The sequence below is a fragment of the Meles meles genome, chromosome 20, assembly GCF_922984935.1.
Source record: "Meles meles chromosome 20, mMelMel3.1 paternal haplotype, whole genome shotgun sequence".
In the NCBI taxonomy this organism is placed as follows: domain Eukaryota; kingdom Metazoa; phylum Chordata; class Mammalia; order Carnivora; family Mustelidae; genus Meles; species Meles meles.
In genome coordinates this window covers 18,274,140-18,300,675 of record NC_060085.1, presented here as the reverse complement: position 1 = coordinate 18,300,675, position 26,536 = coordinate 18,274,140, and the positions used below count along the sequence as shown (strand labels likewise).

The 26,536-nt window shown below is 44.4% G+C and overlaps 1 protein-coding gene across 1 annotated transcript; it reads right to left on the bottom strand.

The window, feature by feature from the left end:
* Positions 1 to 3,299: 3,299 nt before the first annotated feature.
* On the bottom strand, positions 3,300 to 5,856 carry ZNF589 (zinc finger protein 589). The gene is given in 3 exon segments (XM_045989734.1): positions 3,300 to 5,244; positions 5,247 to 5,415; positions 5,418 to 5,856. Coding segments are annotated over 3 exon segments (696 nt in total). The 5' UTR covers positions 5,619 to 5,856; the 3' UTR covers positions 3,300 to 4,918.
* Positions 5,857 to 26,536: the final 20,680 nt, after the last annotated feature.

The window sequence follows — 26,536 nt, the reverse complement described above, 5'->3', positions numbered from 1 at the left end:
AGAAGTCCAGAATGATGACGCCTTTAAAATAACCTCTAATGTGGCAGCATGGAGGTCACTGTGACCTTGGTAAGAATAACACCTCTGTGCCAACTGGGGGGCTACCTTGCATGGAAGATAATGGGCTAAAGCATTTATAGTGTCATGCTACCCTGGGGTTAGAGTGAGATGTCTGGGAGTCAGAGAATTTCACATCTGAATCTATAAATGGATCTGCATGTCCTCCCCTCTTCTCTTCCTGTTCCTGTTGCAACATAGGAAGTGTCCTGCTTCCCATTCAGCAAGTCCTTCTAGGTGCTCTGAATCCCACCTGGCTCTTTTGGTTTTCTGGTCTCTACTGCACTTTCACCTTTCTCTGCTGAGTCCCTACCCTTTGAATTCAAACATGTTTTGAAAACATGTTTGGGTGATTTGGCATGGAGCCTACTTAAAATTTTAAAAATATTAAAAATAAATAAAAGCAAACCTTTTTTTAAAAATAGATTTTATTTATTTATTTGACAGACAGAGATCACAAGTAGGCAGAGAGGCAGGCAGAGAGAGAGGAGGAAGCAGACTCCCTGCTGAGCAAAGAGCCCAATGCGGGGCTTGATCCCAGGACCCTGGGATCATTGCCTGAGCCGAAGGCAGAGGCTTTAACTCACTGAGCCACCCAGGCACCCCAAGAGCAAACCTTTCTTAATACATCATCTCCTTCATGCCACTGTCCCATATTTCTGCTCACCTTTCTGGCAAAACTCTGAACAGAGTAACTTAGAACAGCAATGACCAGTGACTTTAAGTCTAGACAAAATGTAGATGTATGTAGACCCATTTACCTCTGCTCCCCCCTGCTGAGTACAACTGAAAACGGAGTAAACCTGAAAATCATGCAAGAAAATCAAGGAGAACTCTGGAAAGTTCTCCAAAGGAGGACTGGTTTGAGACTTCCAGACTAGAGGAACAACACAGCAGCAGGGCATCTTGGGTCTCCCTACACAACAATACAAGGTGATCCAGACTAGGAGTTTCCCAAACTGTAACCTGGAAACATGACAGGCCCATCTGGCCTATTCTTTCCCATGACTAAACAGACTAAATAGGAAGTCCAGCTCAAAACAGCAAGCAAACTGTCAAAAGAGAATTAATCAGGAGTGCCAGCTATCAGTAACCAGCCAGGGGAAGTACTCTCTTTCCTAGCCAGGTTTGAGGCTACCCTCCCTCATGGAAAAATACTAATGTGAGGTAGCACCCACAAGAGACCAAAACAAATGCCCTAAGTCCAAGTTCTGTGACCAAAGTTAGACCTCTAAGTCAAAGTCAAAGGTAAGTTTCAAGAGCCAAGTCAGTCCTATGTCTGAGTTCAATGTCCAGGACAAGTTGAGTTCCAAACTAAGGTTCCAGGCTAAGACCCAGGTCTCCCAGTCTAGGTCTAGGATTCTGGTTCAGATCAGCATTCCAGGTCTAAGGTCATTTCTGTAGGTAGGTCTGATTTCTAGGTTGGGTCTTGACATGAAGTCAAAGTCTCAGGTTAGAGATTGAAGTTCAAGTAACAGTTCCAAAAAACCAAGTCTGAGGACAGGTCCAACATCACGGATAGAGTTCCACAGTTGAGATTTGATGTTCAAGTCCAAGGTCCCAAATCTATGTCCAAGGACCAACTGGCCAAGTCCAAGATCCAGGCCCAAGTCTGAGGTTCCAGGTTCAAAGTCCAGGTCCAGAGTTTGAGAACAAGGTCCTTAAGTCTACAACGTTATCAGGTCAAAGTCTGGGTCCAAAATCCATGTTCATTTACAAAGCCCAGGTCCAATATCAGTATTGAGGATCAAATGCAGACACACACCCTACATTCAGGTCCCAAGGGCAGACCTAAGTTTAAAATGTTCAGTGTTCAAGTCTGAGGTCCAAGATACAATTCTAATATCAAAGTCCATGTCCAAGGGCCAGGTTTAATATCAGGACTAATTTACAGACCAATTCCACATCCAACACCTACAACAAGGTTCAGGAGCAGGTCAGTGTGCAGTTCCACAGATTATATCTAAGATCCAGATTCAAGTCTAGGTTCATGGTCCAGGTTCAACATCTATGTTCATATTTGAGGCTCAGGTCCAATGTTACTGTTTAATGTCAAATCTAGGTCCAGGTCCATAGTCCAGATTCAAGGCCCCATGTTCAAGGTTGAGGTACAAACACTTCCAAAGTCCAGCTGAGGTCAAGACCCAAATTCTGGATCCAAAGTCAGATCCAATGCTGAGGTTCAAGGACCAGGTCCAAGGTCCAATTCTAGGTGCACTTCCCAGGTCTAAGCTGAGTCCAAGATCTAGATTAAATCCATGTCTAAAGTCCAGGTTGAATATCTAGTACTAGGTTGAGTTCCAGCTCCACGATCCAAATCCAAATTCTAATCCCACGGTCATGTATAATCCGTTCTGAATTATAGGACCAGGGTCCAGAAATAAGGTTCGTCTTTAAGGTCTGATATTCACATTTGAGATCCAAATCCAGGACAGAAGCCTAAATCTGAGAACTACATTCAGGTCTGAGATACAAGATCAAAGTCAATTTCATTGCCAAAACTCACTGGTAAGATTCAAAATCTTATTCATACGTGCAAGTCCAGGCCAAAGATCCAACCAAATGTAGGCACAATTTCCATTTTTAAGGTAAGGTCTATTGTCCAAGAAAAAGCAAGATTTGAGATCCAGGGTCACCTGGGTGGCTCAGTTGGTTGAATGTCTGACTCTTGATTTTGGCTCAGGTCATGGTCTCAGGGTCTTGGGATGGGACCCTGCGTCCAGCTCTGTGCTCACCATGAAGTCTGCTTGTCCTCCATTTGCTCCTCCCCTGCTCTCTTTCTCTGTCTGTCTGTCTGTCTCTGTCTCTCTCTCTCTCTCTCAAACAAGTAAAAAGAATCTTAAACAAAACAAAACAAAACAAAACTTCAGCTATTCCTCCCTGGGCAGGAAACTCTGTGAACCCCAACTGTCCTTGGAGTGTTTGCCCCCTTTCCCCATCCCTTCCTCCACTCACAATCCTTTATTTTGAAGATCTCACAAAACCATGAGCCTATCATTGTAGAGGTTGGGCCATTATGACCCGATTTCAATCCCTTTTCAAGAAAGGAAGGGGTGCTTGGGTGGCTCAGTCAATTCAGTGTCCAATTTTTGATTTTTGATCTCAGCTCAGGTCATGATCTCAGGATTCTGAGATCTAGTGTGTCAGGCTCCATGCTTAGCAGGGAGTCTGTTTCTCTCCCTCTGCCTCTGTCCCTCCTCCTCCACCCCAGCCCTGCCCACCCACTCACATGCATGCCCACGAGCTCTCTCTCCCTCATAAATAAATAAATAAACAAATTTAAAAAAAAAAAAGGCAGACCCAGAAGGGAGTGATTTCTGACTGGAAGGAACCCAAAGCTATCTGGCCTGGACATTGGTCACTTCTGCATCCCTTCCTGTGATTCCCAGATCTCAGTGGGAATCTGTGGTCTCACTATGCCAGGCCTCTGTGGTGTCTCTACAAAGTCTGTGTGGATTTTAATAGAAAACAAATATTTTTTCTTTCCTTTATGTTGGCCAAGAGGGGCCATTTGGGCCCCGGGGAGGTAACACAAGCAAGAATGGCTCTGGTTCAAAGAGCTTTAGCAGCACAGTGAGGACAGATACAAGTGTGCAGCTGAAAGACAGGGCACAGAGATTGGGGGCGCTCTAGAGGCACCATGCTTAAAAGCCCCGAAACCTGGTATTGTCAGGCTGATGGTGGACATTGCAAGAAATCTTACACCTTCCAGGGGAGGGCCAAAGCAGCTTGATTATGAAGTCTAAGTCTGAGACTGAAGACCTTTTGGGGTGTGGCTAAACGGACCTGGGTTTGGGATTGGAGGGGTAGCAGGAAGACATGGCTGAGGAGTCCCGCAGATTGCAGGCCAGAGACAACAATCACTAAAGGTGGGCACAGAAGAGGATGCAGCAAAGGTTAGGGACATAGAAAAAAAATAAAACAGGAGAGTGTCATAGAGTCAATGGAAGTTAGTGGACTTGCAGAAGGAAGTAGGAATTAGTCGACTAGGTGCAAAGACCACTAAGGGGAGCATCACTTGGTACCTCTGTTCTCAGAAGCTAGACCTCCGCCACCTTCACACTCACAGTGGGGGTCAGGGGTCAGAAGACTGTCCCTGAAGCCCTCTCCGAGCTCTAATGGGGTGTGTGGAGGACAGATGTGACTCTCAGTGTTTCTTACGAGGTCACCACTAGCTAACACTTTGCACTCCCTGTATGCAGGCTTCTCCCTGAGCATGTCCTCTGCTCTGTGACAAGGAGTGATGTCCAGCTAAAGCCTTGTCCACATAACCTTACAATCAAGGCTTCTCCCCTGAGTGTGTCCTCTGGTGTCTCATGAGGGCTGACCTATCACTAAAGCCTCACCCACATTCCCTACACGCATCAGGCTTTTCTGCTGAGTGTGTCCTCTGATATGTGCTGAGAGTAGACTTGAGGCTAAAGTCTTGGCCACACGCCGTGCACTTGTAAAGCCTCTCTCCTGTGTGTGTTCTCTGGTGGGGACTGTCTTGTGGCTAAAAGCTTGCCCACACTCCCCCCACACTTTAGGCTTCTCCCCAGAATGTGTCTTCTGATGGGTGATGAGGGTTGATCTATCACTAAAGCCCCAACCACACTCCCCGCAGACAAAAGATTTGTCCCCTGAATGTATCCTCTGGTGTATGATGAGGTATGATTTCACCCTAAAGCTTTGGCCACAGTTCCACAGTTCCTGCACACATAAGGCTTATTTCCTGTGTGAATCCTCTGGTGCTTAACAAGTTCTCACTTTTCACTAATGCCTTGCCCACATACTGCGCACACAAAGGGCTTTTCCCTTGTGTGTGTCCTCTGGTGTCGGAGGAGGTGTGACTGGGAGCTGAAAGCTCATCCACACTCCCTTACACATAAGGCTTTTCCCCTGAGTGTGTCGTCTCATGTCTGATGAGATGTGACTTCCTGCTGAAACCTCGTCCACACTCCCTGCACACGCATGTTTCGCCTGTGACTGCCTTGTGTCTGAATAGGTTTGTCTTCTGGATAAAATCTAGTCCATGCTCTCCAAACTCAACTGTTCCAAATCCTGCGGTTTCTTCCCTTTCGAGAACTCTGTGCACTTCCCCAGAGCTCGTCCCATGGGCTGGACTGAGTTGTACCTTCAGTACTCAGCTGCCTGCCCAGGAGCTTATGGATGGTCCCTGGGGTAGTGAGGGAAAACCAGAGAAGTCCCCCTCTCATTTGTACTCCCAGACAAGGGTTGAGAACCTCCTCTTCCTTGATCTTCTTCTTTGGCCCCCCAGTGGCTTTTCTCAGAATGCGAGTACCACTGCTGTTGCTGGTGGTGGTCCTCTGGGCAAGAATCTCCTGGTTGGAGTGGATTTACTGAATATAAATCTGGACTACAGGATGACTGAGTAGTTCACGTTGACTGAGAAATTGCTGCTTGCCAAAGACCAGAAAGCAGGAGGGCCAGGGATGAACTTCCGGTTTTGATTCTCCTGAAGAAAGGAGGAAAGGAAGTTCTGAGTCAGAGTAGTCATAGGAAAGGCTCACTGGGCTCCTCTTCCTTGTCTTATGGTTAAGAGCTAGCCCATTAATCATTCACAATGACTCATGTCCGTTTCCCCAAGTCGTACTTTATAGGACCTACATTTCCATTCAACTTCTTTAAACTTTTTATATGGAAATAGTTTCAAATGTACAGAATAGTTGCAAGATCAAGAACAATACGAAGAATATCTGGGCACCCTCTACCCAAATTACCTATTGTTAACGTGTGTGATGTTATATAGACGTGTGTGTGTGTGTGCATGTGTATGTATGTATATTTTTTCTCTGAAACATCTGAGAATGTACTGCATATGTCACGGTTCTTTACCCCTAAATACTTTGGTGTGTATCATAAAAGTAGGGGTATTCTCTTCCATAACTACAATACAGTTATCAACTTCGTAGATTTGACATTTACATGATACCTGTATCTAACTTTCATATATATTCCAATCTTGTCAGCTGAGCCAATAATGTCCTTTTATAGCATTTTCCCTGCAGTACAGGATCTGGTCTAGGATCAGATATTATAATTAGGTATCATGTTTCTTTAGTTTCCTTCCTCTTATTTTTTTTTAAGATTTTATTTATTTATTTGACAGACAGAGATCACAAGTAGTCAGAGAGGCAGGCAGAGAGAGGGGAGGAAGCAGGCTCCCCGCTGAGCAGAGAGACCGATGATGGGCTCGATCCCAGAACCCTGAGATCACGACCTGAGCTGAAGGCAGAGGCTTTAACCCACTGAGCCACCCAGGCGTCCTTTGACCCCAAATCTAATCATTGCAGCCCCATGATGTATGCTGGGGCTTTTTTACCAGGGTAGAAAAGGGGCTTTGCGTCCCACCTTTGGTCCTAAGTGCCTGTCCCCTCCTCCTTTACACTGTGACTAGGGAACATTTGACAGCCACATCCCAGCTGGCTGCAAGTCTCGCCTCAGGAAGGGGTGGGCTGGCCATCCTTTCCGGCGGTGTGGCTCGGCTGTGGGGTTGGGGAAATCGAAGCCAGAGAAAGTACTGTCTGCCCAGTCCAGCTTGCCTCCCTGGTGCCTCTGGAGGCCTTGGCAGCTCCTCTACAGGGGGTCAGTCGGCAGGGGACCGAGAGCCAACAGAGCGGACCCCTGGCTGGTAAGGGCCAAGCCCCCCTGGTGCTCTGAGAAGGGGTTTTTAACATTGGTACACATGCTGTGGTTCCTGGGGTGCCCTCTACTGCCCCCCTGCTCAGTAACAGGGCCTTGCTAATCGGGTTGTCACTGGATGAAAGTGCTTGAGATTTAAGTTACTATCCTGGCTTTGCCCGACCTCAGTGACTTGTAAGACTGACCGTGAAATAAACTGTTAATCCTGATTAAAAAAAAAAAAAAAAAAAATTGTCTCCCTATTTTTAAAGAACATTCTTCATGTTCTAGAATATATAGAGAGCATTCCTGATGTTTTCCCATGATTAGATTCAGAATATGTACTCCATTCAATTTTTAAATATTATATCCTTTACCTGAACCCACAAAACCCACAGCAAAACCTACTGTACATATTATCTTAACAAGGAATCTTCCAAGTAAGGATCAGAGGTATCTTCAGCTCTATAAGTATCTAGTACAAGTATTATACTAAAATTATCTTCTAGGCCATAACCAGTTATACTGACACAAATAGCTACAACATTTGTTTCCAATAAGAGGGAACCATCTTTATGACCTATATGGGAATGCCCTTTGTGACTTTTCCTATGGGAAGAAAGAAGAGGTGACTTAGGAGTCACTCAGTCTGGATGTCCTCCAGTGTAGAAGGTAGTATAGAACGGTGGTTAAAGAGGGCGTGTGAAATCTACATTTGAGTTTCCCCATCCATTCACAGATACTGGTTAGAGGACTAGTATGCATCATCTACCAGGCAGTGGAGATTTGGCAAAAGACAAGACAGGGAGGCACAACTGACTTAAGTGACCTTGGCTCTTGGCCCCCCGAATTAGTCCAAGATATGCTCTTCTCTGTTTTCCACAAATCAGCACCTACAGAAAGTTTACCATTTGTCTGTACTTACCTAAGAAATCATCAAAACTGGATTGCAAGTCTTCTAGCCAGCTAAAGATGATAAACCATGAACTCTTTGAAATCATGGGAGATCAGACCCTTTATTGACCCTAACTGAAGACTCTTTCCTGATTAATAAAAGGATTGTTTTACAAAGTGTTTTACAGATATGTACAGACCCACAGATTCATTCCATCCCATGCAGAATGCTAAATTTTTTATCTGTTATTAGCACAAATGCCATAAAACTGCCTTTCTAGTCCTTAAACATCTCTGATATTTCTCTGAACTATTCAGTAAAAGTTTTTCTACTGGTATTTATATCTTTATCTGACAATTAAATAAACTCAGAATTTTTTTTAGTAAGTTTTGGTGATCTTTGCTTTATGACCTGATATTTGGATTCTAAGAGTTGTTAATACCATTAGCATTGGCCATAATAAATAGCATTTGCATGGTGACTGCTGTGAAGTGTGTAATTCTGATGATCCACAGACCTGTACCCCTGGGGCTAATAATACATGGTATGTTAATAAAATTTTTTTAAAAATAAATAGCACTTGCTATGGGCCCAGCATTTTGCTATACAATGTTTTTCATGAAAACCAAATTTAGTTCTGCTATTATCATTTCATAGATGGGGAAACTGAGGTTTAGAGGGGTTAAGTAACTTATCCACAGCTACAAAGTAAGAAGAGACAAGACAGGGTTTAGGTTGTGCTCTTTTTTTAAAAAAAAATTTTTATTTATTTATTCGACAGACAGAGATGACAAGTAGTCAGAGAGGCAGGCTGAGACAGAGAGGGGAAGCAGGCTCCCTGCCGAGCAGAGAGCCCTATGCGGGGCTCAATCCCAGGACCCCAAGATCATGACCTGAGCCAAAGGCAGAGGCTTTAACCCACTGAGCCACCCAGGCGCTCCTCAGGATATGCTCTTAAACAAACCACAGATAACTCTGAATACTTAGCATACAAAGGTTTATATCCTACAAAATCTGTCCTTAAAGGGAGAAAAAAAAAAGCTTCTAAGCAAAAAATGACACTCTTGCTGCCTTGACTAGGTTTTTGCAGAATATAACGAGAATTAAGCCCCGGACACAGATACAGTCTTCTGAGGGGAAAGCTAACCCAATTTGGCATATAAACTAAATCCAGAGGCAGTCTAGGGCTGCAAAGCTGCCACCAAGACATCCTGATCAGGAGATGTCCAAACACCAGCCCAACTGCACTGACTCAGGACAAAATGGGGGGGGGGGGGGGGACTAAGTCACGCTGCTCCAGAGGAGGTACTGAACCCAGTCCTACCAGGATCCTTGCCCATTCCAAAGGTAGTATTCCCTGGAGCCTGGAGAGCTCTGCCCTGAGATCACAAATAGAGGAAATGGGTGGGAGTGGGGGACTAAAGCCAATTCTCTCTCTTCCTTCTCTTTTTTTAAGAGCAGGGTGGAGAGTGGGGTGGCAAGAGGGGGGGAGAGAGGAGGGGTGGAGAGGGAGAGAGAATCTCAGGCAGACTCCCCACTGAGCACAGAGCTTGAGGTGGGGGTTGATCTTACAACCCTGAGACCTCAACCGACTGAGCCACCCAGGCGCCCCTCTTCCTTTTTTAGTCTATATTTATTCTATATTTCTAATAAATAGGACTCTTCACTTAAAACATTCATTTTAAAAGTCCATAATGTTCTGAGTAAAAGCCAAGCTCCTCGGAGGGCCTGCGAGGTTCCGCATTCTCTGGTGATCTGTTGCCTCTCTGACTCTATCTATTCTCCACCCTTGGTTTGCTCCACCAAAGCCATGCCGACCTCTCCTCCTGAAGCCTTGCACTGGCTGTTTCCCATGTCGGAAACACCGTCCTCCCAGACATATCACTGATATATTCCAAGAACCCACATTTGGGCCTAATATTGAAGAGTTAATAGATATTTTTTGAATGAATGAATGATAGGGGCAGAGTTAATTAATTAAGAACTAAAAGGTGAGGGAGAAGACAGATAAAAGATTGTCAACATTGTCACAATCAAAGCTTCCTTCTTTTTTCAAAGATTTTATTTTTTAAGTGATCTCTACACCCAATATAGGGCTTGAACTCACAACCCTGAGATCAAGATTCACACCCTCCCCCAACTGAGCCAGCCAGGCACTCCCAAAGCCTCCTTTTAAATACCCTGGTTTCTAACATCTCATTTATTGTCCTGAAATGAAACATATATTTAATAAATTGTGCCCATACAAAGAATATTTTTAAGATAATGGAATACCTTATCCAAAATACCAAAAAGGAATTTTAAACTTTTTTTTTTAAAGATTTATTTATTTGACAGAGATTACAAGTAGGCAGAGAGGCAGGCAGAGAGAGAGAGAAGGAAGCAGGCTCCCAGCTAAGCAGAGAGTCCGATGCGGGGCTCGATCCCAGGACCCTGGGATCATGACCTGAGCTGAAGGCAGAGGCTTTAACCCGCTGAGCCATCCAGGCGCCCCTAAACTTTTTTTTAAAGATTTTATTTATTTATTTGACAGACAGAGATCACACGTAGGCAGAGAGGCAGGCAGAGAGAGAGGAAGGGAAGCAGGCTCCCCACTGAGCTGAAAGCCTGATGCGGGGTTCGATCCCAGGACCCTGGGATCATGACCTGAGCCGAAGGCAGAGGCTTTAACCCACTGAGCCACCCAGGCGCCCCCCAAAAAGGAATTTTAAAAAAGTAATTTACAATAAAACATTATGCATTTCAATCTGAATTTCTTGTCAGGACTACATTAAGAGACATAACAAAGCAATCAGATGCTCACAGCTACAGGCAGATCATCGTGGACACGAAGTTACAAATGCAGACAGATACATATGTCTTTTGATTACACACATGTGGCCATTTTATTGGTGATAGACACAGGTGTGCGGTATAGGTGGTGACTCCAACACTGCCACCAGCACTGCCATTGATGATGTGATTTTTTTTTTTCATATTGGTAAACACCTCTTGGTAAAGTTTGGAAGTGTTTTCCCTTGATTTATAATCTATGCAAAAATTACCTTATGGTGTTATCTAAAACAGATTTATATTCTAGATTCAGAGCCTTACAAACAGATTCATGCCCCATGGAGAAAAACCAGGAGAGGGAAAAATGGATACAGATTTAAGAGACATTTAAAAAAAATGGAATGTATGGATCTTGTCTGAATCCAGATTCAAGTTTGCAAAAACACTTTCTTGAGATGTTCAGGTGGATCTGAACATGGACTAAGTGTTGAATGATATGGAAGCACTGCTGATAATTTTGTGGGATATGATAATGATACTGTGGTTATGTAAGGCAAAATTGTCCTTATTTAGTAGAGTTGCACTGTGATATACTTAAGAGTGGTATGCCACATTATATGGGATTTGCTTGAAAAGAGTCAGCAATGAGAGAAAAAAAATATGTATGGAAAGGAAGGAAAGGATGAATCAAGAGTAGCAAAACATTTCAAAGCCTGAAATGGATCCAATATGATTTAAAGTTTCAGGGTAAAGATTAATTTGAATCAGGTTATTTTAAGGCAATTTTAACATAGTCCTCAGAATCAACAAAAATGTGAGCATAGAGAATAAGAAGACCAGACGAAACAAGATGAAAACTAGACCAAATTAGATTGGCCAGTTGAAAGCAAATTTAGGGACCCCTGGGTGGCTCAGTCTGCATTTTTGGCTCAAGTATGACCCCAGGGTTCTGGGATCGGGTCCCACATTGGACTCCCTGATCAGCAGGTAGTCTGCTTCTCCCTCTCCCTCTGCCCCTGCCCCTGCTCATGTTCTCTCTCCCATTGTCTCTCAAATAAATAAAATCTTAGAAAAAAAAAAAAAAAGAAATTCTCTCCCCTTCTCTCTGCCCCTCTCCCCTGCTCACTTGCACATGCACTATCTCTCTCTCTCTCTCTCAAAAAAACTTAAAAAAATCTTTAGGGGTCCCTGGGTGGCTCAGTCATTTAAGCATCTGCCTTCAGTTCAGGTCATGCTCTCAGGGTCTTGGAATTAAGCCCCACGTCAGGCTCCCTGCTCAGTGGGGAGTCTGCTTTTCCCTCTCCCTCTGCCCTTCCCTCTGCTTGCACTCTCTCTCTCTCTCAAATAAATAAATAAAATCTTTAAAAATTAAAAAAAATAAACTTTTAGGGGCATCTGGGTGACTCAGTGGGTTAAGCCTCTGCCTTCGGCTCAGGTCATGGTCTCAGGATCCTGGGATCGAGCCCCACATCTGGCTCTCTGCTCAGCGGGAAACCTGCTTCCCCCTCTCTCTCTACCTGCCTCTCTGCCTACTTGTGATCTCTGTCTGTCAAATGAATAAATAAAATCTTTTAAAAAATGAAAAAATAAACTTCTTTTTTCTTTATTTTCAGCGTGCATTGTTTTTGCTGGGTACGTTTTGCACCACACCCAGTGCTCCATGCAGTACGTGCCCTCCCTATTACCCACCACCTGGTTCCTCAACCTCCCACCCACCCCCCCCGCCCCGCCCCTTCAAAACCCTCTGGTTGTTTTTCAGAGTCCATAGTCTCTCATGGTTCATCTCCCCTTCCAGTTTCCCTCAACTCCCTCTCCTCGCCATCTCTCCATGTCCACCGTGTTCTTTGTTATGCTCCACAAATAAGTGAGACCATATGATACTTGACTCTCTCTGCTTGACTTATTTCGCTCAGCATAATCTCTTCCAGTCCCGTCCATGTTGCTACAAAAGTTGGGTATTCATCCTTTCTGATGGAGGCATAATACTCCATTGTGTATATGTACCACATCTTCCTTATCTATTCATCCATTGAAGGGCATCTTCGTTCTTTCCACAGTTTGGTGACCGTGGCCATTGCTGCAATAAACATTGGGGTACAGATGGCTCTTCTTTTCACTACATCTGTATCTTTGGGGTAAATACCCACCAGTGGAATTGCAGGGTCATAGGAAAGCTCTATTCTTAATTTCTTGAGGAATCTCCACACTGTTCTCCAAAGTGGCTGCACCAACTTGCATTCCCACCAACAGTGTAAGAGGGTTCCCCTTTCTGGGGCGCCTGGGTGGCTCAGTGGGTTAAGCCGCTGCCTTCGGCTCGGGTCATGATCTCAGGGTCCCGGGATCGAGTCCCGCATCGGGCTCTCTGCTCGGCGGCGAGCCTGCTTCCCTCTCTCTCTCTGCCTGCCTCTCTGTCTACTTGTGGTCTCTCTCTGTCAAAAAAAAAAAATCTTTTAAAAAATCTTTAAAGAGGGTTCCCCTTTCTCCACATCCTCTCCAACACACGTTGTTTCCTGTCTTGCTAATTTTGGCCATTCTAACTGGTGTCAGGTGGTATCTCAATGTAGTTTTAACTTGAATCTCCCTGATGGCTAGTGATGATGAACATTTTTTCATGTGTCTGATAGCCATTTGTATGTCTTCATTGGAGAACTGTCTGTTCATATCTTCTGCCCATTTTTTGATATGATTATCTGTTTTGTGTGTGTTGAGTTTGAGGAGTTCTTTATAGATCCTGGATATCAACCTTTTGTCTGTACTGTCATTTGCAAATATCTTCTCCCATTCCGTGGGTTGCCTCTTTGTTTTGTTGACTGTTTCCTTTGCTGTGCAGAAGCTTTTGATCTTGATGAAGTCCCAAAAGTTCATTTTCGCTTTTGTTTCCTTTGCCTTTGGAGACATATCTTGAAAGAAGTTGCTGTGGCTGATATCGAAGAGGTTACTGCCTATGTTCTCCTCTAGGATTCTGATGGATTCCTGTCTCACGTTGAGGTCTTTTATCCATTTCGAGTTTATCTTTGTGTACGGTGTAAGAGAATGGTCGAGTTTCATTCTTCTACATATCGCTGTCCAATTTTCCCAGCACCATTTATTGAAGACACTGTCTTTTTCCCATTGTATATTTTTTTCCTGTTTTGTCAAAGATTATTTGACCATAGAGTTGAGGGTCCATATCTGGGCTCTCCACTCTGTTCCACTGGTCAATGTGTCTGTTTTTATGCCAGTACCATGCTGTCTTGGTGATCACAGCTTTGTAGTAAAGCTTGAAATTGGGTAACGTGATGCCGCCAGTTTTGTTTTTGTTTTTCAACATTTCCTTAGCAATTCGGGGTCTCTCTGATTCCATACAAATTTTAGGATTATTTGCTCCAGCTCTTTGAAAAATACTGGTGGAATTTTAATTGGAATGGCGTTAAAAGTATAGATTGCTCTAGGCAGTATAGACATTTTAACAATGTTTATTCTTCCAATCCAAGAGCATGGAATGGTCTTCCATCTTTTTGTGTCTTCTTCAATTTCTTTCATGAGTGTTCTGTAGTTCCTCGAGTACAGGCCCTTTACCTCTTTGGTTCGGTTTATTCCCAGGTATCTTATGGTTCTTGGTGCTATAGTAAATGGAATCGATTCTCTAATTTCCCTTTCTGTATTTTCATTGTTAGTGTATAAGAAAGCCACTGATTTCTGTACATTGACTTTGTATCCTGCCATGTTACTGAATTGCTGTATGAGTTCTAGTAGTTTGGGGGTGGAGTCTTTGGGGTTTTCCATATAAAGAATCATGTCATCTGCGAAGAGAGAGAGTTTGACTTCTTCCTTGCCAATTTGGATACCTTTTATTTCTTTTTGTTGTCTGATTGCCATTGCTAGGACTTCTAATACTATGTTAAATAAGAGTGGTGAGAGTGGGCATCCTTGTCGTGTTCCTGATCTCAACGGGAAGGCTGCAAGCTTTTTCCCATTGAGGATGATATTTGCTGTGGGTTTTTCATAGATAGATTTTATGAAGTTCAGGAATGTTCCCTCTATCCCTATACTTTGAAGCGTTTTAATCAGGAATGGATGCTGGATTTTGTCAAATGCTTTTTCTGCATCAATTGAGAGGACCATGTGGTTCTTCTCTCTTCTCTTATTGATTTGTTCTATCACACTGATTGATTTGCGAATGTTGAACCAACCTTGTAACCCAGGGATGAACCCCACCTGGTCATGGTGGATAATCTTTTTAATGTGCTGCTGGATCCTGTTTGCTAGGATCTTGTTGAGAATCTTTGCATCCATATTCATCAGTGATATTGGTCTGAAATTCTCCTTTTTGGTAGGGTCTTTGCCTGGTTTGGGGATCAGGGTAATGCTGGCTTCATAAAAAGAGTCTGGAAGTTTTCCTTCTGCTTCAAATTTTTGGAACAGCTTCAGGAGAATTGGTGTTATTTCTTCTTTGAAAGTTTGGTAGAATTCCCCCAGGGAATCCGTCAGGTCATGGGCTCTTGTTTTTTGGGAGGGTTTTGATCACTGCTTCATTCTCATTATTAGATATCGGTCTATTCAGGTTTTCAATTTCTTCCTGATTCAATTTTGGGAGTTTATAGTTTTCCAGGAATGCATCCATTTCATCTAGGTTGCTTAGCTTATTGGCATATAACTGTTGGTAATAATTTCTGATGATTGCTTCTATTTCCTTGGTGTTAGTTGTGATCTCTCCCTTTTCATTCATAATTTTATTAATTTGGGCTTTCTCTCTTTTCTTTTGGATTAGTGTGGCCAATAGTTTATCGATCTTATTGATTCTTTCAAAAAACCAGCTTCTAGTTTCATTGATACGTTCTACTGTATCTCTCGTTTCTACCTCATTGATCTCTGCTCTAATCTTGATTATTTCCCTTCTTGCGTGTGGAGTTGGTTTGATTTGTTGTTGATTCTCCAGTTCGTTAAGGTGTAGAGACAGCTGGTGTATTCTGGATTTTTCAATTTTTTTGAGGGAGGCTTGGATGGCTATGTATTTCCCCCTTAGAACCGCCTTTGCTGTATCCCATAGGTTTTGGACCAAAGTGTCTTCATTCTCATTGGTTTCCATGAATTGTTTAAGTTCATCTTTGATCTCCTGGTTGATCCAAGCATTCTTAAGCAAGGTGGTCTTTAGCTTCCAGGTGTTTGAGCTCCTTCTGAAGTTTTCCTTGTGATTGAGTTCCAGTTTCAAAGCATTGTGATCTGAGAATATGCAGGGAATAATGTCAGTCTTTTGGTATCGGTTGAGTCCTGCTTTGTGACCCAGTATGTGGTCTATTCTGGAGAAGGTTCCATGTGCACTTGAGAAGAATGAGTATTCTGTTGTTTTAGGGTGGAATGTTCTGTATATGTCTATGAGGTCCATCTGGTCCAATGTTTCATTCAATGCTCTTATTTATTGATTTTCTGCTTCAATGATCTGTCTATTTCTGAAAGAGGCATATTAAGATCTCCTACTATTATTGTATTCATATCAATATGACTCTTTATCTTGATTAATAGTTTTCTTATGTAATTGGGTGCTCCCATATTGGGGGCATAGATATTCACAATTGTTAGATCATCTTGGCAGATAGTCCCTTTAAGAATTATGTAGTGTCCTTCTGTATCTCTGACTACAGTCTTTAGTTTAAAATCTAATTTATCTGATATGAGAATCGCTACCCCGGCCTTCTTTTGAGGCCCATTGGCATGAAAGATGCTTCTCCATCCCTTCACTTTCAGTCTGGGTGTATCCTTAGGTTCAAAATGGGTCTCTTGTAGACAACATATGGATAGGTCCTGTCATTTTATCCAATCTGCAACCCTGTGTCATTTATGGGCGCATTTAGGCCATTCACATTTAGAGTGATTATTGAGAGATAGGTTTTTATTGACATCGTGTTACCTTTGAAGTCTTTCTGTCTGTAGATTGTTTCTATATTTCTGTTCAATGATATTCTTAGGATTTTTTCTCTTTTATAGGACCCCCCTTAATATTCCTGCAGTGTCAGCTTGGTGGTTGCATAGTCTTTTAAGCCTTGCCGGTTTTGGAAACTCTTTATCTCTCCATCCATTTTAAAAGTCAGTCTTGCTGGATAGAGTATTCTTGGCTGCATGTTCTTCTCATTTAGTACTCTGAATATATTTTGCCAGCCCTTCCTGGCTTGCCAGGTCTCTGTGGACAGGTCTGACATTATTCTAATGGGCTTTCCTCTGTACGTAAGAAGGTTCTTTGTCCTAGCTGCTTTTAAGAGGGTCTGTCTTGAAACATAATTCCTCTTTTAACTATAAGGTGTCGTGAGGACTTTCGAGAATCTAAAATCTTGGGAGGAAATCTCTCTGCCTCTAGTACATGAATGTTGTTTCCATTCATGAGATTGGGAAAATTTTCATAGACAACTTCTTCCACTATATCTTCTAGACTTCTTTCTTTTTCCTCCCCTTCAGGGATTCCAATAATTCTGACGTTGGAATGTTTCATGGCATCATTTATTTCCCTGATTCTGTTTTCGTGGCTTCTGAGCTGTTTGTTCCAGGCTTCCTCCTGATCCTTTCTCTCTATCTGTTTGTCCTCCAGATTACTAATTCTATCTTCTGTCTCAGTTACCCTAGCTTTTAGAGAATTTAGATTAGATTGGAACTCATTGAGAGCATTTTGAACATCATCCCTGGTGGCTTTCAGTTCTGCCCTAACATTGTGAACATCATCCCTGGTGGCTTTCAGTTCTGCCCTAATCAATTCTGTTTGGTCATCCATGGCTTTCTCCAACCTAGCTATTGCCTGGATAATTGTTAGTCTGAATTCCTTTTCCGACATATTGTCTATGTCGATAGCCATTAGCTCTGTTGCCAAAGGTCCATCCTCTGTATTTTTCTTCTGTTGGGTATTCCTCCTCCTAGTCATTTTGGTAAGAGATGACTGAACAGATGCAGCTGGATTTATCGATTGCGGTGCAATCAAGGTGCACCCTGGAACACTTCTGTGCAATCAGGGTTCCCCACCCAAATGAGAGAAAAAAGAAAAGAAAAAGAAATAGAGAAGAAGAAAGAAAAAAAAAAAGGAAAAGAAAAAAGGAAAAAAAATAGAGAGAGAGAGAGAGAGAGACAGGAAAAAAAGGGAAGATAAAACAGAAGGCTCAGCCCAAGTGGGCCCCAAGGTAAGATTTATGAAGTATACAAACAAAAACAGACAAACAAAAAGACTGATAAAAGTATATGACAAGAGGGAAAAAATGTATATATATATATATATATATATATATATATATATATATATATAAAAGCAAAAAAAAGGGAAGAACCTCATCAGAAAGAACCCCAAGTATAAGATTTATATATTATCAGGACAAACACAAATTCACAGAAACACTGGCAGAAGGAAAAATTGGGAGACTGGTTATAAATTCTCAGTGTGGGCAAGGAAGGTTATTTTGATTCTTCCTGGATGTATCTTGATGTTTTTGTTAAGGGACTCAACTTTCCTAAGTTACAGGGGGATTAGAAACTGGTTTGCCTATAGGGGTAGCATTGATTGGGGAAAGGGGATTACCTTGAAGTTTAACTCTATATGTATAGTAGAAAATAAAAATTAAAAAAGAATAAACTAGACTAAACTAAGTTAAAATTTAAAAAGAATTTTAAAAAATTAGAAAAGCAAAAAAAAAAAAAAAAAAAAAACCATGGGTGTAGGGTGTATGTATCAAAAAGTTCAGGTTAGAAGGTTATTAAGGAATTTGATGTACTGGACATCTCAGTGTGATGGTAAATAGGTTAAAAAATTATCTGTATGTATTAAAAAAAAAAGAACCAGAATATTGGTAAAGAGTTAAAAATAAAAGTTGTATTTATGAAGTAGTGGTGGTTGTTCTCTTCTAGTCTTCTTCTTTTTTTTTGTTTCTTCCTTCCTGGTTGGTTTTCTGGGGGAGGGGCCTGCCACGTGGGTTTTCAGACAATGATGTTCCCTGAGTTAGGTCCTCCTGCTCCCCTCAAGGGGGTGGGCTCTGGGCTCTGAGGAAACTGTTTTTTTCAGGCTTTTGTTCTCTGGGGGTTTTTATGTTCTTTCATCTGTTTTCTCTTGCCTTGACAGCTTTTGATGGTTTTTGGAGTTTTAGAGGAGAGCAAACTGCACCCCGACCTGCCTCTCAGAGAGAAGCCTCAGAATGCTCTGCAGAGCTGCTGGCAGAGTCGGCTCTGAGTCACGGTCCCTGGGGATGCAGGAGCTCCTCGTTGTACCCAATACCAGGGCAGCGGCGGCTGTCTGGGCAGCTCCAGACTGCCAGAGAGGTTCCAAGCAGAGATCGCACACTGAGATTTTCCCACTGTCCGGGGCTGGGAATGTCTGGTTTTTCCGGATGCCAGAGCTCCAGGCTAGCGCCTATGAGCACCTATCTCAAGGGAGGGTGTGGGACGTGTGCGTTTCAGGATTGCCGTCTGGCCAGGCTCCCAGCCCCTCATGGGAGCCGGACCCCACTCGTTCTCGGGGGCGCTGGCGTTCAGGCGCACTGGCGGCTCAGGGACGGAGACCTGATTTCTCCACCGCACTCTCTCTGGCTCAGCACCAGGGGAGGCTGTCCTGGGTCCGGGGACTTAAGTCCCTGTCCCTAACCGCCTGGATTCCCACTATTCCCCCCCCCCCCCCGCAATCCTTTGCTCTTTGTTTTTGAGTGCTTTCAACCAGACTCCAAGTTAATGCTGGTCCCCAGACGCAGGGCACTCTCGTATTGGGGTATTACTTTCCAATCGGTCACCTCTGGTGGCTCCCTCCCCCTTTTGTTTATCTTCCGATATCAGTCCGATGTTCCCACTCTGCTTTACCTGCCACTGGCGTCTTCTGCTCCTGTAGAGATCCAGACGTGTATAATTCTGATCTCAGGCTGATTTCATGGGTGGTCGGAGTTCCCCGGTAGGTAATCAGCTCACTTTAGTGTACAGGTTGAAAAGGCGCCTCCTCCTACTTCCCCACCATCTTGACTCCCCCTGAAAAAATAAACTTTTAAAAATAAATAAAATACTATCATTTTAACACATAATCAATATTGAAAAGTTATCAGTAGTTTATATTCTTTGTCAAGTGTGACTTGACAAAGCACATCTCAATAATGACCTTACATTTTCAAAGGTTAAAGGAAAATGTAGTCTCACCAAAAACAAAAAATAAATAAACTTGTGGGGGCAGAAGACACAAACAGACATTTCTCCAAAGAAAACATCCAGATAGCCAACAGACACATGAAAAATGTTCAACATCACTCATCATCAGGGAAATGTAAATCAAAACTACAATGAGGTATCACCTCACACCCATCAGAATGGCTAAAATAAAAAACACAAGAGGGGTGCCTGGGTGGCTCAGTGGGTTAAAGCCTCTGCCTTCGGCTCAGGTCATGATCCCAGGGTCCTGGGATCGAGCCCCGCATCGGGCTTTCTGCTTGGCAGGGAGCCTGCTTCCGTTCCTCTTTCTCTGCCTGCCTCTCTGCCTACTTCTGATCTCTGTCTGTCAAGTAAATAAATAAAAATCTTAAAAAAAAAGATAAAAAACACAAGAAACAACAAGTGTTGGTGAGGTTGCAGAAAAATAGGAACTCTTGTGCACTGTTGGTGGGAATGCAAACTGGTGCAGCCACTGCGGGAAAACAGTATGGAGTTTCCTCAAAAAGTTAAAAACAGAACTACTCCATGATCCAGTAATCATGCTACTAGATATTTACCCCCAAAATACAAAAATTCTAATTCAAAGGGATACATGCACCTCTATGTTTAGAGCAGCATTATTTACAATAGCCAAATTAATGGAAGCAGCCCCAGTGTCCATCAGTAGATGAATGGATAAAGAAGATGTGGTATTTATATATAATGGAATATTACTCAGCCACAAAAAAAAGAATGAAATCTTGCCACTTGCTCTGACATGGACAGACCTAGAGAGCATAATGCTAAGCAAAATATGTCTGCCAGAAAAAGACAAATACCATATGATTTCACTGATATGTGAAATTTAAGAAACAAAACAAACAAGCAAAGGGGTAAATAAGAGATAAAGACAAACCATGAAATAGACTCAAGTATAGAGAATAAACTGACAGTTACCAGAGGGGAGGTGGGCGGGGGGATGGGTGAAACAGGAGATGCGGATTAAGGACTGCGGTTGTCAGGATGAGCAGTGGGTGATGTATGGAAATGTTGAATCGCTACACTGAACACCTGAAATAAAATATATTTTTTTAAGATTCTATTTATTTATTTGACAGACAGAGATCACAAGTAGGCAGAGAGGCAGGCAGAGAGAGAGGTGGAGGCAGAGAGAGAGAGGGAGGCAGGCTTCCTGCTGAGCAGAAAGCCCGATGCGGGGCTCGATTCCAAGACCCTGGGATCATGACCTGAGCCGAAGGCAGAGGCTTTAACCCACTGAGCCACCCAGGCGCCCCTGAAACACAATATTGTCTGTTAACTATACCGTAATTAAAATTGTTAAAATTAATTAATTAATTAATTAACTTGTGGTTGATGGGGAAATATTTTAGACTTGTCCAGTACTTAGTTACAAATTAATTAGAAGTAAAATTTAAAATGTAGTTCCTCAGTAGCGCTCGCCAAAACAGGTTGTGTAGCCTGAGCCCCGGACTGAGGCGGCAGGAGATTCCCGGCGGCGGCGGTTAGCACCATGGACAGTGTTCAGGACTCAAGGGGAAGGCAACCCCTCCCCGCCGCAGGGCAGGTGAGCAGTCAGAAGGAGTCCTCAGCAGCGCGCACAGCGCCCAGCCTCAACCGCCACATCCTGAGGGGCAGCCGAGGCCTAGGACAACGCTGACACCAGCTCGGCGCCTGAGGTCCAAGCGCGGGAGGAAGTGGGCCGGTCACCTCCTCTCTCCCTTGTCCCTTCGGCCCGCCGAACCCGGTCGGCCGACTCACCGTGAGCCGCCGAACCCCGAGCACAGCCCTCGGGTCCCACCTCCGTGCCTAGGCTGACAGGAAGGCGAAGCGGGGGCAGGGGCGACAGTGGCAGAGGCAAGCCCACGGAGGACCGCGCAGCGATCCTAGGAGCCGCGGGTGGGCCAGAAGGAGGCGGGGACTCTAAAGGAAGTGCGTCACCCCGCGGCGTGCAGCCTGCCGGGAAGCGTAGTGCAGAAGCAGAACGGTCCTCCGTCCCTCCAGTTCTTAGATGGGACCCCAAGTGTACACTGTCACCGCGTGTGAACAGTGCCATGACCTTATGTGATCAGGACCATGACGCCACATGATGAGAGCCACTGACTCCAAGTGATGGGAAATGTGACCCCTCTAACCGTGACTGTGACCCCACATGCTGGGGCCATGACGCAAGTAATCAGAGCGTGCAGCCCCCGGTGCCAAGGGCCCTGACCCCACTTAATCAAAGGCTTGACCCCATGTCTTCCGGGGCTGTGACCACAGCCTTGCTCAGAGCAGTCACCCCTATAGTGCTATTCTCCCAACCAGGATCTAACTTCTCTGGGGTCTGGACCGTAAGTCTTTGTGGGCGGGACCCCGTGTCCTCATGTGGAAACCCAACTTCACCTGGTATTGACCCCACATAGGTGGGGCCGTTACCTCTGGTGCAGGGAATGATGCTAAGGTGGTAGGTAATTAGCTATCTTTTATAAATTGGGTGTAGATAAGTCGGTGAGCTAGATGGATGGAAGAGTTAATTTGTGGAGGTGACAAAGTGATTTCCATTCTTCCTGTTAAAAACCTATGGAAGGAAAAGGGAATGGGGGAAGGAGAGGGCGGAGGGGAAATCCTGGCTCTGACCACAGTCGGAATGGTTTTGTGATATATTAGGGATGGGAGAGATTTTAGCAGTCTCTCATCTGCTGTCCTGCCTGCCACTCCCTTGCTGAGTATTCAGTAAACTTCTATCTCAATCAATCAATCTATCAATAGGATGGGAAAGATTTTAACACCACTTTCTCAGGGCCATGACTACAGATGACCAGAGCCCTGACCTACCTGGTCAGGACCATGACCTCCACATGCTTAGGGCCATGATCATGGTTCTCCTGCTGTGAGGAGGCTCTGCCAGGCCCTCAGGAGGGGGGCGGCAGGCATCCGCTCCCTGCTGCGGGATGGAGAGTGTCCTTCAGGTCTTGAATCCTGGAGCAGTCAGCCAAGTCGGGGAGGATATATGAAGGACTTATATTTCCCTTATGCTCTCCATGTTTTTTAGTGACCTTTGATCCTCTCAGATTATCTCATACTAAACAATATAATATGACGGTTGAAAACACTGAATTTGCAATCCAAAAGAACTCATGGGAAATCCAAAACCCACCACTTCCTCACTTTGGAGTCCTAGTTTCATCATCGAAATGTGAACGAGGGGTCCTCTGTCCACTCAACACACAGCCTCTCAGATACAGGGCAGGAGGCTTAAAAATCACTACTCCTCAGGCAGTTTAACTGGGATTTCCTTTGTAGATAAAGCTGAATATTTCAAACTAGGCTGGTTTAAACAAACAACAACAAAAAATCAGCATATTCTTGTATTCTGATGTGAATATATATTAGGTAAAGAGATCAGATTCAAAATCAGGTTGTAATTACAGACGTTATACTGTCATTACTGTGGAAATAGTACGGAATTATTATCCCAAGAAGGAATGGAATAATGTAACTTAGGGACTGGATAGATTAAGTGTGTCTATGGAAGAAAGTGTGCCCCTCAGCTCTGGCCTGACGCAGCCTTACTTAGAAGCCTCCTTCACCCTATCCGGACAAGGATAACCCCCGGCCACCTCCCCCACTCACCCAACCCTCGCAAAGCCCTTCCCTCTCTGCATCCCTGGGCCTTTGGATCTGGAACCATCCGCCAGGAACAGCCCCAGGGTGGGGGAGGTATTGATGGGTCTGAGCTCCGCTGTGCCCTCGGGTGACAAGAGCAGCATCCGGGCACAGAGCAGGGGGTGGGGCTATGCCGGCAGACGGGAAGCCCGAGCCAGGCCCGGGATGACTGACGCTGGAGTTTGGCAATGGGCAAGAAAACTGTCCTTTCTTTTTACCAACTGGAGCCTAGGCTTGCCAATTTGCACCCTACTCGGATTTTGGAATCAGACTAGTCATGTGAAATGTCCATTCCCTCGCAAGCAATCGGTAATGTGATATAGATCGTGCCATGACCGGGTGAGACAGGGCTGTATTTAGTTCACCAAACTCTTTTCAGGCAATTTAAGGAAATCTGTCTATCTTGGGGAAGTTATTTGACATTCTCCTATCTTTTACCCGTTTTTTGGTTTTGGTTTTCCCCCGTGTGCAATGTGGGAAGATTACCCTTTATCTTCCTTAAGGAAGAGGCGGGGAAGGAGAGAAGCAGACATTCCCAGTGGCTAACTTTGGCGGAGGCTTCTAAGTGCCCGCTCCCTGCTCTTGACCGAGGCTCCAGGCACCCTGGCAGCAGCCCACGGGGCTACAGGTTCAGCTTGAGGAAATCCTTCTGGCTCCTTGTGAAACCACCACATCTGGTTCAGCTGTCCAGCCCACCCTGGACCTCCCATGGGATGCTCCTCTTGGCCTAACCCCCTGCATGCGAATGGCTTGTTTGGATTGCTTTTTCACCTCACGTTTTTCTTCTGGATTCTACAGGCTCCCCTAACTCGGTTTCTTGCCCCAGGCCAAAGACACAGCCCCCCAGGCTCCTGAGGTGGCCAGCCAGACCTGCCTTGGGGCCCCAGAACCTGACCACAGCGTCCCCTCAGAACCACGATGATGTATCATCCCTGCCAACAGGATCGGGCCAAACTAGAAGCAGGCACTTGGTGTCTTTCAAATACCACAAAGGCCTTTGTGAACGGGGAGGACCACAGGTGGTCACACAAACCATCAGGCTGACTGGCGCCAACATGTGGAAGAGGGGAAAACACCTCCTGACCCACTGAGCACGGCTCCACCATCCTCCTCTGCTAAAAGCCATGAGCTCATGTGTTCTGGGGCTGAAGCTCGTGTTATGGGGCAGTCCAGTGACAAACAGTATGTCTAGAAGCAGCCAAAGGCTAAATACAGGCCCATGGAGACATTTCCATATCCACCATACTGATTTGTTTACTTCTTCAACCACAGGTTCTTATACCAATCAAAAGCTTTAAAAACAAAAACAAACAAACAAACAAACAAACAAAAACTCCAAAAATCTGGCACCAAGATCACAAAGAGGGAATATTGTTCATCCTTGGAGCAGCACAGTGACATTCCACAGGAGATGAGCAGATGCCGACAAGGCCAGACTCCACTCCTCTCTGCTCACAGGTGTCGTCTGGCTCATTACAAGGCACCAGTCAATGCACCTGACCTGCGTGCATGCTGGGGCTGCTCCAGGGAACGTGGCCCCAAACTCTGAGCTCCCATCAGTGATTTTCACCGCGAGACCACAGCTAGGCTACGTCCTTCCTCTGCCTCGTGTTTAAAGGCCTTCCAGTCTTGAGTCGCCAAAGTCGTCCTTGGATTCACCAGAAAGTTTGGGTTATCCACAGCCAAACCTCTCCCCTAAAGGAAGAGAGGGACTGCTATTCCTCGGGTGCTTACTGTGTATTCTAGAGGGGGCAGCCCACAGCCTCAGTGACTGATACGGGTCAATGTCACCAGCAGCTCTGACCTTTTTTTTTTTTTAAGATTTTATTTATTTATTTGACAGACAGAGATCAGAAGTAGGCAGAGAGACAGACAGAGAGAGAGGGGGAAACAGGCTCCCCTCTGAGCAGAGAGCCCGATGCGGGGCTCGATTCCGGGACCCTGGGATCATGACCTGAACCGAAGGCAGAGGCTTAACCCACTGAGCCACCCAGGCACCCCCAGTGGCTCTGATCTTTATCTGAGGTGGTTCTTCTCGTCACAAACATCTGTGAAGGCTACCCAGTCTAAAAACATGGCTCCTGAATCCATACTTCTGCCCTCAAACCAGCCACAAGGAGCAAAGACCATCCAAGGAGCAGTTAAAGGATTGACTCTACTACAAAAATAATCTAAATATAATACTGATTGTAGATTCTAATATGTGGGTACATATTCATTATATAGTTATTTCAATGGTTCTGTATGTTTAACTACTTTTTAACTTTTTATTTTATTATTTTTTCAGTGAGCTCTACACCCAGTATGGGGCTCAAACTCATGACCCTGAGATCAAGAGTCACATGCTCTACCAACTGAGCCAGCCAGGTGCCCCTGTTTAACTACTTTCTAAATAAAATACTGAGAAAAATTTAAAAACTAAATAAATCTCACAAAGATGAATACCTTTGATGGAAGAGAAAACCTATTTCCTAAAGAAAGAGCCTTTCCAGAACCTTGTAATCAGAGGAGACCATGTCCCTTCACTAAGACAATTAACTCTGATTTCCAGAGTGATCACAATGATGGCCCACAACAGGGCATGGGAATTCAGTAGTTGACGAGCAGTGGATGTCACAGAAAGGAGGGTCAAGTGGAACCCCCTCAACGTGGCCCCACTTGGGAAGGTAGGAGCCATGGAAGAAGAAAACTTAGTGTGACCTGCTCACCAGGAAGAAGCAAGTGTGAGAGATAACAAAGGAAATGCTACGTGATATCCTGCTTCTGTTGCTCTTAGAGCAGGATATCTATGTCTTATTTTAGGTTGGCCCAGAAGCAGATCTAAGACAAGGACACAAGGGGAAGGAGTTTATTTGGCAGGCAAATATGGAAAGCAGCAGTGGGAGCATAAGGAAGTGAGACAGAAGAGGAACAGAAGAAGCCAGAATAGGGTGTGTTAGTAAACAGGTCATTGTTGTGGGCAGCAAAGCCACAACCAACTGGGGACATGAGCGATGTGTAACCCATCTTGGCGTGGATTCACCTAAGACCAAGGAAGAGAAAATATTTTTCCACCAACTCCTGCCAATCTTTGGTTGAGGCTACTCCCTGGAGTGCCAACTCCCCTGGCAAATAGTCACAGGTGCTTCTAGTAGCTACTGAATGCCAAGAGGGGAAGACACTGACAATGTCCTAAGCACCCATGTCTCTACTAGCCAGAGCTCTTCAACCGGTTGAGCAAGATTCTTGCTTTTAACAGTTCCAAATGTTGGTACCATATAATGCCTAAACAAAAGCCCTAAACTTATATCTGCTACCCAGCTAAAGAAACAGTGATGTTTTCCAATGCCAGAGGAGATGCCAGGAGTGGTGGGCTTTTCCACAGTTAGGCTTTTCTTTTTTCTTTTTTTAAAGATTTTATTTATTTATTTG